The sequence below is a fragment of the Oncorhynchus clarkii genome, chromosome 7 (assembly GCF_045791955.1).
Source record: "Oncorhynchus clarkii lewisi isolate Uvic-CL-2024 chromosome 7, UVic_Ocla_1.0, whole genome shotgun sequence".
NCBI lineage: Eukaryota > Metazoa > Chordata > Actinopteri > Salmoniformes > Salmonidae > Oncorhynchus > Oncorhynchus clarkii.
This window is the reverse complement of record NC_092153.1, coordinates 79,824,233-79,851,233: the sequence shown is the minus strand read 5'-3', so window position 1 is coordinate 79,851,233 and position 27,001 is coordinate 79,824,233. Positions and strand designations below refer to the sequence as shown.

General features: G+C 44.2%; 1 protein-coding gene across 5 annotated transcripts in view; it reads right to left on the bottom strand.

Moving 5' to 3' along the window:
• Positions 1-27,001, bottom strand: part of LOC139413900 (dedicator of cytokinesis 3) — a 418,571-nt gene that overhangs the window by 41,410 nt on the left and 350,160 nt on the right. For 3 of the 5 annotated variants that reach the window (XR_011634841.1, XM_071161746.1, XM_071161744.1), the window contains exons 15-24: positions 18,005-18,129; positions 17,351-17,513; positions 16,774-16,880; positions 11,412-11,583; positions 10,826-10,923; positions 10,627-10,710; positions 8,985-9,085; positions 5,428-5,509; positions 4,567-4,737; positions 3,691-3,795 (exon numbers count right to left, since the gene is read on the bottom strand). Coding sequence is in view for 3 of the 5 variants with exons in the window: in XM_071161746.1 (XP_071017847.1) it covers positions 3,691-3,795; positions 4,567-4,737; positions 5,428-5,509; positions 8,985-9,085; positions 10,627-10,710; positions 10,826-10,923; positions 11,412-11,583; positions 16,774-16,880; positions 17,351-17,513; positions 18,005-18,129 (1,208 nt within the window). In the remaining 2 variants the exon portion in view is untranslated. The remainder of the gene's footprint in view (positions 1-3,690; positions 3,796-4,566; positions 4,738-5,427; positions 5,510-8,984; positions 9,086-10,626; positions 10,711-10,825; positions 10,924-11,411; positions 11,584-16,773; positions 16,881-17,350; positions 17,514-18,004; positions 18,130-27,001) is intronic. The other 2 variants (XR_011634842.1, XM_071161747.1) reach the window with 1 other exon arrangement.

Below are 27,001 nucleotides of genomic sequence, written 5' to 3'. Positions count from 1 at the left end.
GACCGACGGCTCGGGAGTGTGGTGTGGGTGATTTGGGGTGGTGTGAAACAGACTGTCAGGCCTGTGAAGGAACTACAGATGTCGGATCTTAATATGACCCATTTAGTCGCTGGAGGAAAATAATCCTGCACCAGGAGGATTTGAATAGATATGTAAATACTTAGAATTGCCGCCAAGGTGCAGCTGGAATTGATAAAATGGTGTCCCCGAAGAGGGTACACCTGCGTCTTCCAGGTTTCTGCTCGACTTTGCTTTTTTTTAAATGGTCATTTCTTTGTTAAATAATACTTTGTTTGGTCAGAATGTTCGTGCAATAATTTCCTACGACCTACGACCACTTCTGCATCGTGAATCAGAAGCTACACACTTATCTCTTAGCCTCCCAGATCAGGAATACTACATCCACTCCTCTGTTCCCAGCACAGCGAACTTACCTGTTGCTGAAAGGACGGGCTACACGGCCCCCTCTTCCTAGTACCCTGATGGCTAATGTCCAATCGCTGTTCATTGACTACAGTTCAGTGTTTAACACTATTGTTCCCTCAAAGCTCATCACCAAGCTCCGAGCCCTGGGTCTGGACACCAAAGCCAGAGCCCTGGGTCTGGACACCAAGCTCAGAGCCCCAGGGTCTGTACACCAAGCTCAGAGCCCCAATGTCTGGACACCAAGCTCAGAGCCCTGGGTCTGGACACCAAGCTCAGAGCCCTGGGTCTGGACACCAAAGTCAGAGCCCTGGGTCTGGACACCAAGCTCAGAGCCCTGGGTCTGGACACCAAAGTCAGAGCCCTGGGTCTGGACACCAAGCTCAGAGCCCTGGGTCTGGACACCAAAGTCAGAGCCCTGGGTCTGGACACCAAGCTCAGAGCCCTGGGTCTGGACACCAAGCTCAGAGCCCTGGGTCTGGACACCATCCTCTGCAACTGGATCCTGGACTTCCTGATGGGCAGACCACAGGCTTTGAGGATTGGCAACAACACCTCCTCCACACTGAATCTTGATAACACAGTGTCCTCAGTCCTCTGCTGCTCCCTGTTCACCACTTGGCTTTGCACAAGACCACCTCCATCATCAAGTTCGCTGACGACACCCCAGATGTAGGCCTGATAACCAGCAACGACGAGTCAGCCTGTAGGAAGTAGGTAATCAAACTGATAGTGTGGTGTCATGACAACAACTTCCCCCCTTAACGTGATCAAAACAAAGGAGTTGATTGTTGACTTCAGGAAGCAGAGGAGGGAACATGTCCTGATCCACATCAACGGGACTGCATTAGAAAGAGTCACACATTTTAAGTTCCTCTGTGTCCACATCACCGATGACTTAACTTGAACCAACAACACCACCACCACTCTTGTCAAGAGGGGCGCAACAGAGTCTCTACTTCCTAAGGCGGCTGAAGAAATTCAGCATGACTCTCCAGGTCCTTTCCAAATAATACAGTTGCACCATCGAGAGCATCCTGACGGCCCGGTAGGGGAATTACCACGTCTACGACTGCAGGGGCCAGAGGGTGGTGAAGACGGCCCTGTACATCACTGAGGCCGTGCACCCACCCATCCAGGACATTTACTTGAAACGGTACCTGAGGAAGGCCTGCAGCATTATCAAGGACCCCACACACCCCAGCCACATCATCAAGGACCCCACACACCCCAGCCACATCATCAAGGACCCCACACACCCCAGCCACATCATCAAGGACCCCACACACCCCAGCCACATCATCAAGGACCCCACACACCCCAGCCACATCAGCAAGGACCCGACACACCCCAGCCACAAGCTGTTCACTCACTTACCGTCGGGCAGACGGTATCGGAGTATGAGGTTTGATAGAAAATCTGAGCCTAGTTGGTATCTACAAGCCATCAGACTGCTGAACACTTGAACTGGACTGACCACCTGCTCTGATTCTCCACACCTTAGCGCTCAAACACACACACACACACACACACACACACACACACACACACACACACACACACACACACACACACACACACACACACACACACACACACACAGATACACACACACACACTCAGGAACTAGTACTGTCTGGAGGAATTAGTACTGTTGTAGTTACTCTCTGTGTGCTGTACTGTCTGGAGGAACTAGTACTGTCTGGAGGAACTAGTACTGTCTGGAGGAACTAGTAGAGTCCTAGTTACACTCTGTGTGCTGTACTGTCTGGAGGAACTAGTGCTGTTGTAGTTACTCTCTGAGGGTTGTACTGTCTGGAGGAACTAGTACTGTCTGGAGGAACTAGCACTGTCTGGAGGAACCAGCACTGTCTGGAGGAACCAGCACTGTCTGGAGGAACTAGTACTGTCTGAAGGAACTAGTACTGTCTGGACAAACTAGTACTGTCTGGAGGAACTAGTACCGTCTGGAAGAACTAGTACCGTCTGGAGGAACCAGTACTGTCTGGAGGAACTAGCACTGTCTGGAGGAACTAGTACTGTCTGGACGAACTAGTACTGTCTGGAGGAACTAGTACCGTCTGGAAGAACTAGTACCGTCTGGAGGAACCAGTACTGTCTGGAGGAACTAGCGTAATTTTAGATAGCAAGCCCTATAGCGTACTTTTAGAGAGAAAGCCCTATAGCGTTATTTTAGATAGCAAGCCCTATAGCGTTACTTTAGATAGCAAGCCCTATAACATTATTTTAGATAGCAAGCCCTGATCCCAATGACTCAACTGCCCACACATCGAGAGAAAGAGATCTACTATTTTTTTTCAACAGGAAGGTTCTCCACAACATAAGAGTAATCAAGTTAAGATCCGACATATGTGCCATGTACCTAGGAGGTTTGAAATTGAGGGATCCTATCAGAAATGATTTGAGATTTCCCCATTCATATATGGTGTTATTGATACTTTAGCTACTGGGTACCATGGATCACCTATGGCCTTACAGTCCAAATGAGACAGTCCTAGGGAAAGTAGTGTGGATGTTTCTACAAGCACGACAGGCATCACACAGAGTCATCACACAGAGTCATTACATAACACAGATTGAGGTGATTGACGTGACAGAGTTGTAGGTAGGTGAATGGTTGGAGAGCAGACGTGATGATGAAACAGTAGGAGACTGGAAAGGTTAATAACAAACCAATCACACAAAGGAAGCAAACCAAAAACATGTGTAAGGCTTCATTTCAGCTGTGGATTGGTTGGTGACATGTTTGAGGGTCAGTTTGTTGTTGTTTATTTCTTGTAGTTTGCAGAAGGGGTGGTGATTTGGGGAGGAGGTAGGCAGATTAGTAGGGAGGTTGAGTTTCTTGCTGTTTGAAAAAATGGGTTGATTGGTAATTTAGGAGGAGATAAATGGGTTGGTTGAGTAGTAATTTGTAAAAAGGGGTTGGTTGGTGGGTTGGTGATTTGAGAGGTGGTAGGTAGATTTCCTGTTTGTAAAGGGGGGTTGGTTGGTGATTTGAGAAGTGGTAGGTAGATTTCCTGTTTGTAAAAGGGGGTTGGTTGGTGATTTGAGAAGTGGTAGGTGGATTTCCTGTTTGAAAAGGGGGGTTGGTTGGTGATTTGAGAAGTGGTAGGTGGATTTCCTGTTTGTAAAGGGGGGTTGGTTGGTGGTATTGGAAGTGCTTCATGGCAGAGTGAACTGGCGGAATTGATCAGAGGACACATTTGTCAGAGGACGGCCAATACTGGAAGGGCTGTAGCTACTTACTGAGAGAGGAGAGGGGCGAGGAGCATTGGAGCTCCAGGCCTGAGTGCAGCTGTTGGGGCCGGGGGGTTGTCCCTGTCCAGAGTCAGGCTGGGAGACCTGAGGGGTCTGACCAGGACAGTCAGGGGACAGGGAAGGTCCCGGAGGAGGGGGACATAAGGAGGTAACATGTACATAAGGAAGTTGCAAAAGTGGGCAAAGGGGGGGGGGGGGGGGCAAATGAAGACAATATAGTGGCACAGGTTAATTAATCTAAGGAACTTACATTAAACTAAGCAAAAAGATAACATTACAAACTATAGATTGTAAAGTAACCGAAATAGCAAAGAGATACTAACTACTGTAGTTAGATTTGAAAAACAACATTTGGCAGCTTCAGAGCTGAAAAGAGAGTTAAGCGATATAACTGATGTAGTGATGGGATAGATGAGGATTATGCCAACAATGCAACGTCCTCACACAGTAGCTAGTCTCTTCACTCCCTGGTGGGAATAATTAATCAATGGTGAATTGGTTGAAGTCTGGAAGTAGGTGACTAAAAAGTCAGTCATTCTCTACACAGCCTTCAAAAGAGATTAAAGACAGAGTTACACACATACAGTATCTAAGATATCTTGATGTCAGGACAGAAGATCAGTAATGAAAACTGCACCATGGTGAGAGTCTAATCAACATTGACCCACTGCTAGGCTGGGCTACTGCTAGGCTAGGCTATTGATATGCTACTGCTATGCTAGGCTACTGCTAGGCTAGGCTCTTGCTAGGCTACTGCTATGCTAGGCTACTGCTAGGCTACTGCTAGGCTACTATTAGGCTAGACTACTTTATGTTTGTGTGTGTGTGTGTGTGTGTGTGTGTGTGTGCATGTAGACCTCTAACCTGTGTGAAGATGAGTGTCTCAGAGCTGCGGCTGTCCAGACTGAGGACAAAGCGGATGGACTGGAAGAGCTCTTGGATGCTGGCTCTGAACTGTTCTTCCTCCATACCACAGGTAGCACGGGAGTACAGGATCCGAGACTGGATAATGAACTTCAACAGGTACTCCAGAGCCTGGGGTATGAGGGGAAGGGCGGAGTGGAGACGAGGGCATAGAAATGTTAGTCTCACATTGCCATACTTTTCAAGTCTTTTTCACTTGTGAAAACTGGAAATCAAGGTTCTGTAAACAACGTGTAAAGGCATTACCTTCTTAAATGTAGGCCTAGAAACCAATTCATTTGATTAAGATAAGTACTAAAAACACTGATGGGGTTTCAGTCTACCATGATTTTTTTATCATACATTAAGAGGAGGGGAAACAACGACATAGAAACCTTTGAAAGGTGTGATATTTTTGAAATAAATTAATATATTATATATATTATATAATATATAATATTATAATATATAATATTATATATATATATATAATATATTACAATATATTATTTACAAGGAACACTTTTACATTGCATCGTGGCATATTTGATATGATTAAACTTTATTCATAGTGTATTCAACTAGCTTACTGAGTAGTCTCTTAAACACATTAAATTTAAACTTTACTGTTCAGGTATTGCGTATGTAATGATTGTTTTCTGACCAGCATATTTCTGACCAGGAAAAAAAAACGTTGAGCCTTGTATTTTATTTAACAAGGGCCCAGAGTTTGTTTTTCTCCTGGTCAGGTCACAGACCCCCCCCATCACCCCGTGTCTATGGTCAAAAGGACAGGGACAACTTCCAGTGGAGTTCTCCTACCCTCATGGCCTCCTGGATGTGGTCCTGCTTCACCACTTCTGCAGAACGGTCCATGTACCACTTCAGACAGCGGATCAACTCTCTGGATGGGATACACAACACAGGAAAGACCATTCATCACAACATGCACTACCAGTCAAAAGTTCGGACACACCTACTCATTCCAGGTATTTTTTAAATATTTTTTTTACTATTTCCTACATTCTGGAAAAATAGTGAAGATGTCAAAACTTTTAAATAACACTTTTTTATATCTAACTAGGCAAGTTAGAACAAATTCTTATTTTCAATGACGGCCTAGGAACAGCGGGTTAACTGCCTGTTCAGGGGCAGAACGACAGAGTTTGCACCTTGTCAGCTCAGGGGTTTGAACTTGTGAAAAGCTGTCATCAAGGAAAAGAGTGGCTACTTTGAAGAATCTCAAATCTCAAATATATATTTTATTTGTTTAACACTTTTTACTAGTCCAACGCTCTAACCACTAGGCTACCCTGCTGCCCCGAATCATGTAGTAACTAAAAAAAGTGTTAAACAAATAAAATATATATTTGAGATTTGAGATTCTTCAAAGTAGCCACTCTTTTCCTTGATGACAGCTTTTCACACTCTTGGCATTCTCTCAACCAGCTTCATGAGGTAGTCACCTGGAATGCATTTCAATTAACAGGTGTCTCTTTCAACCAACATAGGTCAGATAATGGTAGGATCTTCTTTTAGTACTGATGGGGATTTCATGTAAATACTATATGTATGATGCACTTTAAGCGAGACTTAAGAAAAATAACATTCAGGATCTGGATAACATGTGTGAAATTAGGTTATTATTTTAATTATTTTATTATAATTATTTTACAGGTTATTTAAATGTTGACTGGATTTCATCAAGCTGCCCACTCAAGCTGTAACTAGTGCCTGCAACCTGGTTCAGGTTACCAGTCAACCTACCAGGGTAATTTCAAACAGCACAGGAATGAAATCATTAACATGTATTGATCACATTTTTTACTTAGCTTGAAAGCAGTATCCAGATCCATCGGATGTAGTGATCACAATATAGTAGCCATATCTAGGAAAACCAACGTTCCAAAGGCCCTAATACAGTCTATAAGAGGTCATGCAAGATGTTTTGCTGGTCTGTGGTGTGTAATGAGGCGCAAACAGACGCTGCACTTGACACATTTATGAAATTGCTTATTCCAATTACGAATAAGCATGCACCCATTAAGAAAATGAAGATAAAAACTGCTAAATCCCTGTGGGTTGACGAGGAATTGAAAAATGCTATGGTTGAGCAGGATGAGGCGAAAAGCATGGGAAATAAGTCTGGCTGCACAACTGATTGGCAAACATACTGCAAATTGAGAAAGCACTTGACTAAATAAATCATGTGACTAAACTGAATAAAAAGAAGAAGAAACTACACTATGAAACAAAGATAAATGTCAAAGAATGATAATGAAAAGATTTGGAGCACCTTAAAGGAAACTTTGAGGGAAAAAGGCAAACTCAGCTCCATCATGCATTGAATCTGATGGCTCATTCATCACAAAATCAACTGATATTGCCAACTACTTTAGTGATTTTTTTCATTGGCAACATGAGTAAACTTAAGAATGACATGTCTGCAACAAACGCTGACAATACACATCCAAGTATATCTGACCAAATTATGAAAGACAAGCATTGATATTTTGTGTTCCGTAAAGTGATGGTGGAAGAGGCGAAAAAACTATTGTTGTCCATCAACAACAACAACAATCAACAACAAATAGCCACCGGGGTCTGACAATCTGGATAGAAAATACTGACAATTAAATTACTGAGGATAATAGTGGTAATGCCACTCCTATTTGCCATATTTTCAATTTAAGCCTACTAGAGAGTGTGTGCCCTCAGGCCTGGAGGGAAGCTAAAGTCATTCCGCTAACTAAGAATAGTAAGCCCACTTTACTGGCTCAAACAGCCGACCAATCAGCCTGTTACCAACCCCTAGTAAACGTTTGGAAAAAATAGTGTTTGACCAGATACAATGCTATTTTACAGTAAACAAATTGACAATAAACTTTTAGCATGCTTTTTGGGACGAATATTCAACAAGCACAGCACTTACACAAATGACTGATGATTGGCTGAGAGAAATTGATGATAAAAATATTGTGGAGGCTGTTTTGTTAGACTTCAGTGCAGTTTTTGACATTATTGATCATAGTCTGCTGGTGGAAAAACGTGTTCTGGCTTTACACCCCCTGCTATATTGCAGATAAAAGAGTTACCTGTCCAACAGAACACAGAGAGTGTTCTATAATGGAAGCCTCTCCAACATTATCCAGGTAGAGTCAGGAATTCCCCAGGGCAGATGTCTAGGCCCCTTACTTTTTTCAATCTTTACTAATAACATGCCACTGGCTTTGAGTAAAGCCAGTGTGTCTATGTATATGGATGACTCAACACTATACACATCAGCTACTACTGCGACTGAAATGACTGCAACACTTAACAAAGAGCTGCGGTTAGTTTCAGAGTGTGTGGATTAAGTTCGAAATATTTAGAACTAACACTAAAAACGTTGTATTTGGGACAAATCATTCACTAAACCTTAACTAAACATTGAAATAAATAATGTGGGCATTTTAGGTGACTAAACTACTTGGAGTAACCCTGGATTGTAAACGGTCATGGTCAAAACATATTGATACAAAAGCAGATAATAAAGTGCTGCTCTACCTTCTATCAACAAGGCAGGTCCTACAGTCCTTCAGGCCCTAGTTTCTACCTTCTTAACAACACTATCAACAAGGCAGGTCTACAGGCCCTAGTTTTGTCAGACTTGGACTACTGTCCAGTCATTTGGTCAGGAGCCACAAAAAAGGGACTTAGGAAAATTGCAGTTGGCCCAGAACAGAGCTGCACGGCTGGCCCTTGGATGTACACAGAGAGCTAATATTAATAATATGCATGTCAATCTCTCATGGCTCAAAGTGGAGGGGAGATTGACTTCATCACTACTTGTATTTATGAGAGGTATTGACATGTTGAATGTACTGAGCTGTCTGTTTAAACTATTAGCACACAGCTCAGACACCCATGAATACCCCACAAGACATGCCACAAGAGGTCTCTTCAAAGTCCCCAAGTCCAGAACAGAACTATGGGAGGCGCAGAGTACTACATAGAGCCATGACTACATGGAACTCTATTCCACATCAAGTAACTGATGCAAGCAGTAAAATTAGATTAAAAAAAAACAGAAAAAAATATACCTGGAGCCCAGGAAGAGTAGCTGCTGCTTTGGCAGGAACTAATGGGGATCCATAACAGATACAAATGTTGAAGCTCTCTGAGAATGGCACTTCTACATTATCTTTAGATCAATGATAAACCACTACATACACATTGAAGGATGAGGAGATAAATTAACTTAACTTTGAAGAGAAAAACCAGCTACAACAAAGGTGTGATCTTGATCAGAAAATAACCAGCTGAAGCTCAGCTGTGAAAAGTTCAACCACGTTAGCCTCAGCAGTGTCATGTCTGTGGTACAACTAACAGAAACTCACTTGTACGCCAGCGCTCCAGCAAAGTGCTTCTGGATGTAAGTGTCCATGACGGGACGGAAGTGATAGTACTTGCTGTCCCTGAGCAGATTAATGATGAACACCTGAGGTGAGAGAGAGGGAGAGAGAGAGGAGAAAGAGAGATATATAGAGAGAGAGGTGAGGGTGGAGAGAGAATGAGAGAGAGAGGAGAAAGAGAGATATTCAGAAAGAGAGAGAGAGAGAGAGGTGAGGGGGGAGAGAGAATGAGAGAGAGAGAGGAGAAAGAGAGATATTCAGAAAGAGAGAGAGAGAGAGAGAGAGAGAGAGAGAGAGAGAGAGAGAGAGAGAGAGAGAGAGAGAGAGAGAGAGAGAGAGAGTGAGGGGGAGAGAGAATGAGAGTTTCGGGGAGATGGCGAGAGAGAGGGAGGAGAGAAAGAAAGAGAGAGAATGAGAGAGAGTCAGGGATAGAGAGAGATAGAGAGAGAAAGAGAGAGGGAGAGAAAGAGAGAGAGGGAGAGACAGAGAGGGAGAGAGGGAGAGAGAGAGAGAGAGAGAGAGAGGGAGACAGAGAGAGAGAGAGAGAGAGAGAGAGAGAGAGAGAGAGAGAGAGAGAGAGAGAGAGAGAGAGAGAGAAAAAGAGAGAGAGAGAGAGAGAGAGAAAAAAGAGATCCAGTCAGAAGCTCCACTCCAGTTTCATTTTTTGCCAGGCTGAGATGAGGGTGCACAGAGTTTGCATCCAACATGGCACCCTATTGTATTTAAAGTGCACTACCTTTGAACATCTCTGTCTGACCATCTATCATCTCTGTCTGACCATCTATCATCTCTGTCTGACCACCTATCATCTCTTTCTGACCACCTATCATCTCTGTCTGACCACCTATCATCTCTGTCTGACTACCTATCATCTCTGTCTGACCATCTATCATCTCTGTCTGACCATCTATCATCTCTGTCTGACCACGTATCATCTCCGTCTGACTACCTATCATCTCTGTCTGACCACGTATCATCTTTGTCTGACTACCTATCATCTCTGTCTGACCACCTATCATCTCTGTCTGACCACCTATCATCTCTGTCTGACCACCTATCATCTCTGTCTGACCACCTATCATCTCTGTCTGACCATCTATCACCTCTGTCTGACCTCCTATCATCTCTGTCTGACTAGCTATCATCTCTGTCTGACCATCTATCATATCTGTCTGACCATCTATCATCTCTGTCTGACCATCTATCATCTCTCCATCCCCAACATGACAGATAGAAGGGAGACTGGGGGGAGAGGGGAGGGATAAGTCCTTTGACTATGTTGTGAGGAAGTCTGGGGTAGTCTAAACGCTCCCCTGAGATCTGGCCCTGCGGCAGGCAGCTGTCTGGGAGGGAGCTCCTAATAATCACTGGCTCTGGGCCAGCCCAGACACACTGAGACAGAGTCCTAAATAGTGTACTACTTTTGACAAGACTTCACTATATACGGTGCCATTTGGGACTCAACGTAAAAACACAGACACACTATCCCTCATTACTGAGGAGGGAAGATGACAAGCAGGCGCAGCATAGAGTACTGCAGCAAGAGGTGGATACCTCTAATGGAGAAAAGGCATTCAGTGTCATACGTACGCACACACGCAGTACAGATTCTCAGAAGGTTTCTCACCAGTGACTGGAACACCAGAGGACCATACTTGTCAGTGTTGTCATCCAGAATGGAAAACAGGGTGTCCAAAATGTCTTGGAGGAACTGTCAAATAATGAAGATATGAAGTTACATGTTAAATATATGAACGACCTTTAAACTCAGAGCGTTTCACCATATTTATTCAGAATGTATATTTGTTTTTCCTGTAAAGTCTAACCTTGACGATCTCCTCTCCACTGACATGACGTAGTCGCCCCAGGATGTCCATCACTCTGTCTGGGTGGGCCTTCCACTTCAACAACGCAAGCAGGTCCACTGGGAACAACATAATGGCAGCAGAATCAAGATCAGGATCAATGGCCAAGTAATCTATGCGAGTTTGGTGGGGAATGGGAGAGAAGAAGAGAAGCGAAGAGAGGAGAGGAAAAGGGGAGAGAGAAGAGAGGAGTGGAAAAGGGGAGAGGAGAAGAGAGGAGAAGAGAGGATAGGAGAGGAAAAGGGGAGAAGAGAAGAGAGGAGAAGAGAGGATAGGAGAGGAAAAGGGAAGAGGAAAAGAGGAGTAAAGAGAGGAGATGAGGAGAGAAGAGAGGAGAAGGGGAGATAATAGAGGAGAAGAGAAGAGAGGAGAGGAGAAGGGAGGAGAGGAGAGGAGAGAAGAGAAAATAGGAGAAGAGAAGAGAGAAGAGACCTGCCTTTCTGTGTGAGCTTGGTGGAGGAGAAGAGACCTACCATTCTGTGTGAGCTTGGTGGAGGAGAAGAGACCTACCATTCTGTGTGAGCTTGGTGGAGGAGAAGAGACCTACCATTCTGTGTGAGCTTGGTGGAGGAAAGCTGTGTGGAGATCCAGAGGGTCTCCTTGGTGCTGCGTTGGAAGATGAGGCTGGAGGGAATGTTGGGACAGCCGTTGAAGTCCTCCTTACAGCAGGGCAGACCCAGATACAACGCGTGGTTACTGAACGTAGCATTCTCGTCACACTGGAGAGGAGAGAAGGATGTGAGGTACTGCAGAGCTCATGCCAGATAAACCCTACCTCATTGACCAACTACTCTCAAACAAACTTGGTACATACAGAACCAAATAAATTGGACCTTTATAGCACTTATTTCCAGGTGGTTGTAAGGGAGGTGTCAGAGCCGTTTTGGCCTGTTTATGTGTTGTGTATCATGCGGTCTGTCAAGGGTTATTTTTTAACTTGTTTTGCACGCTAGAGGACACTATATGTTGGGGTCACTTGTCATGTGTGTGTATATACAGTGCCTAGGGAAAGTATTCAGACCCCTTGAATTTTTCATTTATGTTACAGCCTTATTCTAAAATTGACACAATCATTTTTCACCCTCATCAATCTACACACAATGCCCCATAATGACATCACAATACCCCATAATGACATCACAATACCCCATAATGACATCACAATACCCCATAATGACATCACAATACCCCATAATGACATCACAATACTCCATAATGACATCACAATACCCCATAATGACATCACAATACCCCATAATGACATCACAATACTCCATAATGACATCACAATTCCCCATAATGACATCACAATACCCCATAATGACATCACAATACCCCATAATGACATCACAATACCCCATAATGACATCACAATACCCCATAATGACATCACAATACCCCATAATGACATCACAATACTCCATAATGACATCACAATTCCCCATAATGACATCACAATTCCCCATAATGACATCACAATACACCCATAATGACAAAAGCAAAAAATACATTTGTATTCAGACCCTGCATATTTACTATAGAACTGTATCTTTAGAAGCTGTTTATACTGCAAATTTAATATAGAATGTTATCTTTAGAAGCTGTTTATACTGCAAATTTACTATAGAATGTTATCTTTAGAAGCTGTTTATACTGCATATTTACTATAGAACTGTATCTTTAGAAGCTGTTTATACTGCATATTTACTATAGAACTGTATCTTTAGAAGCTGTTTATACTGCATATTTACTATAGAACTGTATCTTTAGAAGCTGTTTATACTGCATATTTACTATAGAACTGTATCTTTAGAAGCTGTTTATACTGCATATTTACTATAGAACTGTATCTTTAGAAGCTGTTTATACTGCATATTTACTATAGAACTGTATCTTTAGAAGCTGTTTATACTGCATATTTACTATATAACTGTATCTAAGCTGTTAATACTGCATATTTACTATAGAACTGTATCTTTAGAAGCTGTTTATACTGCATATTTATTATAGAACTGTATCTTTAGAAGCTGTTTATACTGCATATTTACTATAGAACTGTATCTTTAGAAGCTGTTTATACTGCATATTTACTATATAACTGTATCTAAGCTGTTAATACTGCATATTTACTATAGAACTGTATCTTTAGAAGCTGTTTATACTGCATATTTACTATAGAACTGTATCTTTAGAAGCTGTTTATACTGCATATTTACTATAGAACTGTATCTTTAGAAGCTGCTTATACTGCATATTTACTATAGAACTGTATCTTTAGAAGCTGTTTATACTGCATATTTACTATAGAACTGTATCTTTAGAAGCTGTTTATACTGCATATTTAGTATAGAACTGTATCTTTAGAAGCTGTTCATACTGCATATTTACTATATTACTGTATCGTTAGAAGCTGTTTATACTGCATATTTACTATAGAACTGTATCTTTAGAAGCTGTTTATACTGCATATTTACTATAGAACTGTATCTTTAGAAGCTGTTTAAACTGCATATTTAAAGTGCATTGGGAAAGTATTCAGACCCCTTGCCTTTTTCCACATTTTGTTAAGTTACAGCCTTATTCTAAAATTGATTAAATGAATGGATTCACCTCTGGTACAGGTGACCAGGAAGGGTTAGTACAGGTGAGCAGGAAGGTTTAACACAGGTGACCAGGAAGGGTTAGTACAGCTGACCAGGAAGGGTTAGTACAGGTGAGAGGAAGGGTTAACACAGGTGACCAGGAAGGGTTAGTACAGGTGACCAGGAAGGGTTAGTACAGGTGAGAGGAAGGGTTAGTACAGGTGAGAGGAAGGGTTAGTACAGGTGAGAGGAAGGGTTAGTACAGGTGACCAGGAAGGGTTAACACAGGTGACCAGGAAGGGTTAACACAGGTGACCAGGAAGGGTTAGTACAGGTGACCAGGAAGGCTAAGTACAGGTGACCAGGAAGGGTTAGTACAGGTGACCAGGAAAGGTTAGTACAGGTGAGAGGAAGGGTTAACACAGGTGACCAGGAAGGGTTAGTACAGGTGAGAGGAAGGGTTAGTACAGGTGACCAGGAAGGGTTAACACAGGTGACAAGGAAGGGTTAACACAGGTGACCAGGAAGGGTTAACACAGGTGACCAGGAAGGGTTAACATAGGTGACCAGGAAGGGTTAATACAGGTGACCAGGAAGGGTTAACACAGGTGACCAGGAAGGGTTAGTACAGGTGAGAGGAAGGGTTAGTACAGGTGAGAGGAAGGGTTAGTACAGGTGAGAGGAAGGGTTAGTACAGTTGACCAGGAAGGGTTAGTACAGGTGATCAGGAAGGGTTAGTACAGGTGAGAGGAAGGGTTAGTACAGGTGATCAGGAAGGGTTAGTACAGGTGAGAGGAAGGGTTAGTACAGGTGACGAGGAAGGGTTAGTACAGGTGATCAGGAAGGGTTAGTACAGGTGAGAGGAAGGGTTAGTACAGGTGATCAGGAAGGGTTAGTACATGTGAGAGGAAGGGTTAGTACAGGTGAGAGGAAGGGTTAGTATAGGTGACCAGGAAGGGTTAGTACAGTTGACCAGGAAGGGTTAGTACAGGTGAGAGGAAGGGTTAACACAGGTGACCACGAAGGGTTAGCACAGGTGACCAGGAAGGGTTAGTACAGGTGACCAGGAGGGGTTAACATAGGTGACCAGGAAGGGTTAATACAGGTGACCAGGAAGGGTTAACACAGGTGACCAGGAAGGGTTAGCACATGTGACCAGGAAGGGTTAGTACAGGTGACTAGGAGGGGTTAACATAGGTGACCAGGAAGGGTTAACACAGGTGACCAGGAAGGGTTAACACAGGTGACCAGGAAGGGTTAGTACAGGTGACCAGGAAGGGTTAGTACAGGTGACTAGGAGGGGTTAACATAGGTGACCAGGAAGGGTTAACACAGGTGACCAGGAAGGGTTAACACAGGTGACCAGGAAGGGTTAACACAGGTGACTAGGAGGGGTTAACATAGGTGACCAGGAAGGGTTTACACATGTGACCAGGAAGGGTTAACACAGGTGACCAGGAAGGGTTAACACAGGTGACCAGGAAGGGTTAAGACAGGTGACCAGGAAGGGTTAACACAGGTGACCAGGAAGGGTTAACACAGGTGACCAGGAAGGGTTAACTCAGGTGACCAGGAAGGGTTAAGACAGGTGACCAGGAAGGGTTAACACAGGTGACCAGGAAGAGAGGAGAGCACATAGTTGTTACTGTATCACGGATACAGCTGATAGAATGCATCTCTCTGCACCTTTTCTATGGGAATACAGTTGAAGTCAGAAGTTTACATTCACCTTAGCCAAATACATTTAAACTCAGTTTTTTTTACAATTCCTGACATTTAATCCTAGTAAAAATTCTCTGTTTTAGGTCAGTTAGGATCATCACTTTATTATGAGAATGTGAAATGTTAGAATAATAGTAGAGAGAATGACTTATTTCAGCTTTTATTTCTTTCATCACATTCCCAGTGGGTCAGAAGTTTATATACACTCAATTAGTATTTAGTAGCAAATGTTTTGGGTAGCCTTCCACAAGTTTCCCACAATAAATTGGGTGAATTTAGGCCCATTCCTCCTGACACAGCTGGTGTAACTGAGTCAGGTTTGTAGGCCCCCTTGCTCGCACACGCTTTTTCAGTTTTCTATGGGATTGAGGTCAGGGCTTTGTGATGGCCACTCCAATACCTTGACTTTGTTGTTCTTAAGCCATTTTGCCACAACTTTGGAAGTATCCTTGGGGTCATTGTACATTTGGAAGACCCATTTGTGACCAAGCTTTAACTTCCTGACTGATGTCTTGAGATGTTGCTTCAATATATATCCAATTAATGTTCCTAGATACTTTTGTACCTGTTTCCTCTAGCATCTTGACAAGGTCCTTTGCTTTTGTTCTGCGATTGATTTGCACTTTTCGCACCAAAGTACGTTCATCTCTAGGAGACACAACATGTCTCCTTCCTGAGCAGTATGACGGCTGCGTGGTCCCCTGGTGTTTATACTTGCATACTATTGTTTTTACAGATGAACGTGGTACCTTCAGGCGTTTGGAAATTGCTCCCAAGGATGAACCAGACTTTTGGAGGTTTACATTTTTTTTTCTGAGGTCTTGGCTGATTTCTTTTGATTTTCCCATGATGTCAAGCAAAGAGGCACTGAGTTTGAAGGTAGGCCTTGAAATACATCCACAGGCACAACTCCAATTGACTCAGATGATGTCAATAAGCCTATCAGAAGCTTCTAAAGCCATGACATCATTTTCTGGAATTTTCCAAGCTGTTTAAAGTCACAGTCAACTTAGTGTATGTAAACTTCTTACCCACTGGAATTGTGATACAGTGAATTATAAGTGAAATAATCTGTCTGTAAACAATTGTTGGAAAAATTACTTGTGTCATGCACAAAGTAGATGTCCTGAACCGACTTGCCAAAACTATAGTTTGTTAACATGAAATTTGTGGAGTGGTTGAAAAACAAGTTTTAATGACCCCAACCTAAGTGTATTTAAACTTCTGACTTCAACTGTATTGGAGCTATATATTTGATTGATGAACAATAAATGGGAAATTCACACAAAAAATAGTAATGTTTGGAAAGCTGATGTTTGTTGACATGTTATGGACAGCTCTCTCCCGTGCCAGTGGTTTTACATCGGGAATCACCACTACATAGGGAATCACCACTACATAGGGAATCACCACTACATAGGGCATCACCACTACATAGGGAATCACCACTACATAGGGAATCACCACTACATAGGGAATCACCACTACATAGGGAATCACCACTACATAGGGAATCACCACTACATAGGGAATCACCACTACAGGAGGAATCACCACTACAGGAGGAAAACAACCATGGAAAGAAGAGGCAGAAAGAAGGCTGACCTTGTAGACATAGAGCTCGTGACTCTCGTCTGACAGCGTTGTCCCGTCCTCTCTCATCAGTGGTGTGAAGGCAAAGCCAAACAGCTTCTTCTCCGCCTTGTCTTTGGCTGTGGAGAAGAGGATGAACAGAGAGGAAGAACAGAGAGGATGAACAGAGAGGAAGAACAGAGAGGATGAACAGAGAGGATGAACAGAGAGGAAGAACAGAGAGGAAGAACAGAGAGGATGAACAGAGAGAGACAATCACTCACTAAGTGTCATATGTACCCCAAAAGGCTGGCCCACAGATGAAAGAAGCACTATTGAAGTTTAACCTCTTCCAATATATTCAAGAGTTGCTGAACTTTTACTCTGTAGATGGCTTTAGAAAGGTCTAGCAAGTAGGAGTTGTCAAATGAGTTGTCTTCAGTATAATCTCTAGAACACAGGAGTAAAATATTTTCGCGCAAATTTGATCAGCTGTGTGATAAACTTCCTGTGTTCATACGTGTTAGAAAGTGAGATTTCCTCCACACACGTGCAAAGCACTCGATTATCATGACATTACTGATTATCTCTAGACCAGACCGGTACTCACTGGAGCAGTGTCTGAACTCGAAGCGTAGGTGTGACCCTCTGAAGCGGTCTATGGGGATGGGTAGTTTAACCACCTCGCTCCAGCGGGGGCTGTTGTTGTGGTAGAGGACAAAGGAACGGTGTTCACTGATGTGGGGCTCCCCACTGCCCAGGCTGATACAGTCCTACAGGAAGAAACACACACAGGTCATTACACACACACACACACACACACACACACACACACACACACACACACACACACACACACACCATCATAATCACAGACACACACGTACGCATGCAAGCACACACACACACACACACACACACACACACACACACACACACACACACACACACACACACACACACACACACACACACACACACACACACACACACACACACACACACACACACACACACACACACACTATCATAATCACAGACACACACACACACACACACACACACACACACACACACACCATCACAGACACACGCATGCAAGCACACACAGTCACCACATATAATTATTTTAATTGTCTGCAGACATATTTTAAACTGAACACTAAAAACGTACGGATGCATAGTCTTGATGGCAAATTAAATACACAAAACAAATGTAACGTATTACGGTCGTCAGGGGGAGACAATTAAAAACAACACCTACTTTGAGTATCTCTCCGTCTGCGTAGAGCACGTAAACAGACACCTCAATGTTCTTCTGGACACTCTTTCCTCCCCGTTCAAAGTCTCCTCTTTCCAAGGTGAGGTACAGGTCGTTACGGATGTCACCTGGGGAGGTTAGACAGACACACAGGTCATTACGGATGTCACCTGGGGAGGTTAGACAGACACACAGGTCATTACGGATGTCACCTGGGGAGGTTAGACAGACACACAGGTCATTACGGATGTCACCTGGGGAGGTTAGACAGACACACAGGTTATTACGGATGTCACCTGGGGAGGTTAGACAAGACACACACAGGTCGTTACGGATGTCACCTGGGGAGGTTAGACAGACACACAGGTCATTACAGATGTCACCTGGGGAGGTTAGACAGACACACAGGTCATTACGGATGTCACCTGGGGAGGTTAGATAGACACACAGGTCGTTACGGTTGTGACCTGGGGAGGTTAGACAGACACACAGGTCATTACGGATGTCACCTGGGGAAGTTAGACAGACACACAGGTCATTACGGATGTCACCTGGGGAGGTTAGACAGACACACAGGTCATTACGGATGTCACCTGGGGAGGTTAGACAGACACACAGGTCATTACGGATGTCACCTGGGGAGGTTAGACAAGACACACACAGGTCGTTACGGATGTCACCTGGGGAGGTTAGACAGACACACAGGTCATTACAGATGTCACCTGGGGAGGTTAGACAGACACACAGGTCATTACGGATGTCACCTGGGGAGGTTAGACAGACACACAGGTCATTACGGATGTCACCTTGGGAGGTTAGACAGACACACAGGTCGTTACGGATGTCACCTGGGGAGGTTAGACAGACACACAGGTCATTACGGATGTCACCTGGGGAAGTTAGACAGACACACAGGTCATTACGGATGTCACCTGGGGAAGTTAGACAGACACACAGGTCGTTACGGATGTCACCTGGGGAGGTTAGACAAGACACACAGGTCATTACGGATGTCACCTGGGGAGGTTAGACAGACACACACAGGTCATTACGGATGTCACCTGGGGAGGTTAGACAGACACACAGGTCGTTACGGATGTCACCTGGGGAGGTTAGACAGACACACAGGTCATTACGGATGTCACCTGGGGAGGTTAGACAGACACACAGGTCATTACGGATGTCACCTGGGGAGGTTAGACAGACACACAGGTCATTACAGATGTCACCTGGGGAGGTTAGACAGACACACACAGGTCATTACGGATGTCACCTGGGGAGGTTAGACAGACACACAGGTCAATACTGATGTCACCTGGGGAGGTTAGACAGACACACAGGTCATTACAGATGTCACCTGGGGAGGTTAGACAGACACACACAGGTCATTACATATGTCACCTGGGGAGGTTAGACAGACACACAGGTCATTACAGATGTCACCTGGGGAGGTTAGACAGACACACACAGGTCATTACAGATGTCACCTGGGGAGGTTAGACAGACACACAGGTCATTACAGATGTCACCTGGGGAGGTTAGACAGACACACAGGTCATTACAGATGTCACCTGGGGAGGTTAGACAGACACACAGGTCATTACAGATGTCACCTGGGGAGGTTAGACAGACACACAGGTCATTACGGATGTCACCTGGGGAGGTTAGACAGACACACAGGTCATTACAGATGTCACCTGGGGAGGTTAGACAGACACACACAGGTCATTACGGATGTCACCTGGGGAGGTTAGACAGACACACAGGTCATTACGGATGTCACCTGGGGAGGTTAGACAGACACACAGGTCATTACAGATGTCACCTGGGGAGGTTAGACAGACACACAGGTCATTACGGATGTCACCTGGGGAGGTTAGACAGACACACAAAAACAGAAACGTCAGTCAGACAACAGAAATCAAATATGTATAATACTGTATTTTATACCATCTATCGCGTTTGGCCTATGTCGCTCGGCCTTCGCTCATCCATATATGTACATGTACATATTCTCATTCACCTCTTTAGAGTTGCTGGGAAATTTGTTATATTACTTGTTGGTTATTACTGCACTGTCGGAACTAGAAGCACAAGCATTTTGCTCCACTTGCATTAACATCTGCTAACCATGTGTATGTGACCATTAACATCTGCTTTGAATTGATTTTGTGATGGGTATTGACCTCATGTTAGTCTTCTTTCTAGCCCGTATCATCACTACGTCAGGGCTCCCTGTTTACACCCCACATCCCTCTCCTTCACCTCACTGCAAATCATGAACTTTTCCCTGGGTAAACACACAGATAACTGGCCTGTCTCCACCACCCACTGGATGTGCTGCTACATGCCTGAACACATTATTGATGCTTTCTATAACTGTTGACCTGTTTGCACACACACGCACGCACGCACGCACGCACACACACACACACACGCACGCACACGCACACATGCACGCACACGCACGCACACACACACATACACACACACACACACGCACGCACACGCACACACACACACACGTATGCCGACATGCGCGCGCACGTACACACACACACACACACACACACACACACACACACACACACGCACACGCACGCACACACACACACACACACGTATGCCGATATGCGCGCGCACACACACACACACACACACACAGCTGTGTTGCTCCTTCCTACCCCAGAGTATTGACCAGTGCCGTCTGGTACTCTCACATTTCTTCTCATGTCTTGGTTTCCAGAGGAAGATATTTCAGACACAACGCATGTTTAAGATGAAAGTTCAAAGGTCATATCTATGGGTGAGTTTAAATCAAGGCTGTATAATATAATGCTATGCATCCTAACATGCAGATGTTAAAGAGAAGAACTCTCCATAACTCCGTAGCAGAGGCAGAGAATATATCAGTTCATTTGAATATTTTGCATGCATACGAAGTTGTTACAAGAAGCCTTTTCATCCTAAAAAAAACTCAGTGAGCTTCCTGCTGTTTTGCACAGTTACTAACCATGAATAATGAAAAGGCTTGGAAGTGGAAACAATGAACCGCCGTTGTCTGCAAGAGTAACGGTGTGTCTTGATTTTGTGGGTTATATATCACAGGCATAAATTACTCAAGAATTCTCAACCCGTGACAGGAAAAACCTTTTCGATTATTTAGTGAAGTATTGAAGACATGGAAGATATATTACTACAGATGAACTACATTCATATTACTACAGTTTATACTGCATATTTACTATAGAACTGTATCTAAGCTGTTTATACTGCATATTTACTATAGAACTGTATCTAAGCTGTTAATACTGCATATTTACTATATAACTGTATCTAAGCTGTTTATACTGCATATTTACTATAGAACTGTATCTAAGCTGTTAATAGCACATATTTACTATAGAACAGTATCTAAGCTGTTTATACTGCATATTTACTATAGAACTGTATCTAAGCTGTTTATACTGCATATTTACTATATAACTGTATCTTTAGAAGCTGTTTATACTGCATATTTACTATAGAACTGTATCTAAGCTGTTTATACTGCATATTTACTATAGAACTGTATCTAAGCTGTTTATACTGGATATTTACTATAGAACTGTATCTAAGCTGTTTATACTGCATATTTACTATAGAACTGTATCTAAGCTGTTTATACTGCATATTTACTATAGAACTGTATCTAAGCTGTTAATACTGCATATTTACTATAGAACTGTATCTAAGCTGTTTATACTGCATATTTACTATAGAACTGTATCTAAGCTGTTTATACTGCATATTTACAATAGAACTGTATCTAAGCTGTTTATACTGCATATTTACTATAGAACTGTATCTAAGCTGTTTATACTGCATATTTATGATATAACTGTATCAAAGCTGTTTATACTGCATATTTACTATAGAACTGTATCTAAGCTGTTAATACTGCATATTAACTATAGAACTGTATCTAAGCTGTTCATACTGCATATTTACAATAGAACTGTATCTAAGCTGTTTATACTGCATATTTACTATAGAACTGTATCTAAGCTGTTTATACTGCATATTTACTATAGAACTGTATCTAAGCTGTTTATACTGCATATTTACTATATAACTGTATCTAAGCTGTTAATACTGCATATTTACTATAGAACTGTATCTAAGCTGTTTATACTGCATATTTACTATAGAACTGTATCTAAGCTGTTTATACTGCATATTTACTATAGAACTGTATCTAAGCTGTTTATACTGCATATTTACTTTATAACTGTATCTAAGCTGTTTATACTGCATATTTACTATAGAACTGTATCTTATTTGACACAACTGAAGTTCCTTCTGGGTAAATAAAGTAAAGCTGTATAATTTCACACCTTAATGTTAATGAATATAACAGGTATCCTCACAGCAAATACAGAGCATCCATATGGCTGTTAAGTAAACCCAGGAGAATAGGCAGAGAGAACGCAAGATATGAAAGTATTGGGGAAAAAATGTGCTTTCTTTTGCTAACTCACATTCCGACAATATATGAATATGATGGGCTGAGGCAAACTTTATCCATTTGTTAGCTCCACTGCCAGCCACGGATAACACTGTTATCTGAGGGTTCATCCAACAGGGTAGTGTTTATAGTGGATATGAAATGGACTACTGAACACTATTCTCTGTCTCTCTGTCTCTCTCTCTCTGTCTCTCTCTCTGTCTCTCTCTCTGTCTCTCTCTCTCTCTCTCTCTCTCTCCCTCTCTCTCTCTGTCTCTGTCTCTCTCTCTCTCTCTCTCTCTCTCTCTGTCTCTCTCTCTCTCTGTCTCTCTCTCTCTCTCTGTCTCTCTCTCTGTCTCTCTCTCTGTCTCACTCTCTGTCTCTCTTTCTCTCTCTCTCTGTCTTTCTCTCTCTCTCTCTCTGTCTCTGTTTCACTCTCTGTCTCTCTCTGTCTCACTCTCTGTCTCTCTGTCGCTCTCTCTGTCTCTCTCTCTCTCTCTCTCTGTCTCACTCTCTGTCTCTCTTTCTCTCTCTCTCTGTCTTTCTCTCTCTCTCTCTCTGTCTCTGTTTCACTCTCTGTCTCTCTCTGTCTCACTCTCTGTCTCTCTGTCGCTCTCTCTGTCTCTCTCTCTCTCTCTCTCTCTCTCTGTCTCTCTCTCTCTCTCTCTCCCTGTCTCTCTCTCTCTCTGTCTCTGTCTCTCTCTCTTTCTCTCTCTCTCTCTCTTTCTCTCTCTCTCTCAAATGGAAAACAGATATATTATATCAATCTCAACAGTTCCGGTACAGAAGAGATTACCCTTAAGAATGGACAAATTGTGAATGCTGTAAATAACAATATGAAGACAGACTGACAGACGAGGTATGCCAGGGATGGTACAGTAAGATAAAATGTGTTGATACCACTTATGTGCTAGTCTAATATGAAAATGAAACACAGACAGTCTGGTTTATGTATCAAGAGGCTAGGCGTGCAGCTCGGCTCAGCCTGTATCTTAGCAACATGATGAGATATGGCTGTAATCACACTGTGGATCGATGGTATCGGGGTCGTAGTAGATTGGACTCCATTAATAAAGCTGAACTCCCAGGAACTAGCCGTGACTCACATACACGCACCAACACACGATTACACACACACACGTACCAACACACAAACACACGCACGTACCAACACACGATTACACACACACACGTACCAATATGCACACACAGGTTATTTCAGGAGGAACAAGGTGTAGCTACGGTCACAAGACGCAGGTGTAGAAACGGTCACAAGACGCAGGTGTAGAAACGGTCACAAGACACAGGTGTAGAAACGGTCACAAGACGCAGGTGTAGAAACGGTCACAAGATGCAGGTGTAGCTACGGTCACAATACACAGGTGTAGAAACGGTCACAAGACACAGGTGTAGCTACGGTCACAAGACACAGGTGTAGAAACGGTCACAAGATGCAGGTGTAGCTACGGTCACAAGATGCAGGTGTAGCTACGGTCACAAGATGCAGGTGTAGAAACGGTCACAAGATGCAGGTGTAGCTACGGTCACAAGATGCAGGTGTAGCTACGGTCACAAGATGCAGGTGTAGCTACGGTCACAAGAAGCAGGTGTAGAAACGGTCACAAGACACAGGTGTAGAAACGGTCACAAGACGCAGGTGTAGAAACGGTCACAAGACGCAGGTGTAGAAACGGTCACAAGATGCAGGTGTAGCTACGGTCACAATACACAGGTGTAGAAACGGTCACAAGACACAGGTGTAGCTACGGTCACAAGACACAGGTGCAGAAACGGTCACAAGATGCAGGTGTAGAAACGGTCACAAGATGCAGGTGTAGCTACGGTCACAAGATGCAGGTGTAGAAACGGTCACAAGATGCAGGTGTAGAAACGGTCACAAGATGCAGGTGTAGCTACGGTCACAAGATGCAGGTGTAGAAACGGTCACAAGATGCAGGTGTAGCTACGGTTACAAGATGCAGGTGTAGAAACGGTCACAAGATGCAGGTGTAGCTATGGTTACAAGATGCAGGTGTAGCTACGGTCACAAGACGCAGGTGTAGCTACGGTCACAAGACACAGGTGTAGCTATGGTCACAAGATGCAGGTGTAGCTATGGTCACAAGACGCAGGTGTAGCTACGGTCACAAGATGCAGGTGTAGAAACGGTCACAAGACGCAGGCCTCCTAATTGTCCCTAGAATTTCTAAGCAAACAGCTGGATGCAGGGCTTTCTCCTATAGAGCTCCATTTTTATGGAATGGTCTGCCTACCTATGTGAGAGACGCAGACTCAGTCTCAACTTTTAAGTCTTTATTGAAGACTCATCTCTTCAGTAGGTCCTATGATTGAGTGTAGTCTGGCCCAGGAGTGTGAAGGTGAACAACGAACCGCCCTTGCTGTCTCTGCCTGGCCGGTTCCCCTCTCTCCACTGGGATTATCTGCCTCAAACCCTATTACAGGGGCTGAGGCACTGGCTTACTGGTGCTCTTCCATGCCGTCCCTAGGAGGGGTGCGTCACTTGAGTAGGTTGAGTCACTAATGTGATCTTCCTGTCTGGGAAGACAACCCCCTTGGGTTGTGCCGTGGCGGAGATCTTGGTGGGCTATACTCGAACTTGTCTCAGGATGGTAAGTTGGTGGTTGAAGATATCCCTCTAGTGGTGTGGGGGCTGAGCTTTGGCAAAGTGGGTGGGGTTATATCCTGCCTGTTTGGCCCTGGACGGGGCCACAGTGTCTCCCGACCCCTCCTGTCTCAGCCTAGAGTATTTATGCTGCAGTAGTTTGTGTGTCGGGGGGTCAGTCTGGGGTCAGTCTGTTATATCTGGAGTATTTATCCTGTCTTATCCAGTGTCCTGTGTGAATTTAAGTATGCTCTCTCTAATTCTCTCTTTCTTTCTCTCTCTCTGAGGACCTGAGCCCTAGGACCATGCCTCAGGACTACCTGGTCGATTGACTCCTTGCTGTCCCCAGTCCACCTGGCCGTGCTGCTGCTCCAGTTTCAACTGTTCTGCCTGCGGCTATGGAACCCTGACCTGTTCACCAGACGTGCTACCTTGTCCCAGACCTGCTGTTTTCAACTCTCTAGAGACAGCAGGAGCGGAGAGATACTCTGAATGATCGGCTATGAAAAGCCAACTGACATTTACCTCTGAGGTGCTGACCTGTTGCACCCTCAACAACCACTGTGATGATTATTATTTGACCCTGCTGGTCATCTATGAACATTTGAACATCTTTGCCATGTTCTGTTATAATCTCCACCTGGCACAGCCAGAAGAGGACTGGCCACCCCTCATAGCCTGGTTCTTCTCTAGGTTTCTTCCTAGGTTCTGGCCTTTCTAGGGAGTTTTTCCTAGCCACCGTGCTCCTACACCTGCATTGCTTGCTGTTTGGGGTTTTAGGCTGCGTTTCTGTACAGCACTTTGAGATAGCAGCTGATGAAAGAAGGGCTACATAAATACATTTTATTGACCTGGTTGCTGCTGAAGCACCCTGTTGATGTAAGTACTTCCCAGATTAGCTAAGAGAGTTCTGTTGTGATCGACTGAGGGTCAAACCCAGGTGCTGTGCTAGGCTGTTAAGCTAAAGCATATCCATTAGTTTGTGAAAATAACACTGAGGTCTCAGTTTAGCCTGCCAACCAGCCAGAGCAAGTCAGAACAAGAGGAAGAGTGAGAGGAAGAGGAAGAGAAAGAGGAAGAGTGAGAGAAAGATGAAGCAGAATAGTGAGAGGAAGAGTGAGAGGGAGGGGAAGAGTGAAAGGAAGAGTGAAAGGAAGAGTGAGAGGAAGATGTAGAGGAAGAGTGAGAGGAGGAGTGAGAGGAAGAGAAAGAGGAAGAGTGAGAGGAAGAGGAATTGTGAGAGGAAGATGAAGAGTGAGAGGAAGAGAAAGAGGAAGAGTGAGAGGAAGAGGAATAGTGAGACGAAGAGGAAGAGTGAAAGGAAGCGGAAGAGTGAGAGGACGAGTCAGAGGAAGAGGAAGAGTGAAAGGAAGAGTGAGAGGAAGAGGAATAGTGAGAGGAAGAGGAAGATGAAGCGAAAGAGTGAGAGGAAGTGGAAGAGTGAGGTACGGGCACAGAGGGGAGGCACTTATACCAATCTACCTCCGTCTCTAGGGTACAGTGGATGGTAGTGGAGGGCAGTGGAGGGCAGGGGAGGGCAGGGAAGAGTAGTGGAGGACAGGGGAGGGTAGTGGAGGGTAGTGGAGGGCAGTGGAGGGTAGTGGAGGGCAGGGAAGAGTAGTGGAGGACAGGGGAGGGTAGTGGAGGGCAGGGAAGAGTAGTGGAGGACAGGGGAGGGTAGTGGAGGGCAGTGGAGGGTAGTGGAGAGCATTGGAGGGCAGGGGAGGGTAGTGGAGGGCAGTGGAGGGCAGTGGAGAACAGGGGAGGGTAGTGGAGGGTAGTGGAGGGCAGGGGAGGGTAGTGGAGGGTAGTGGAGGGCAGGGGAGGGTAGTGGAGGGCAGGGGAGGGTAGTAAGGGGAGGGTAGTGGAGGGCAGGGGAGGGCAGTAAGGG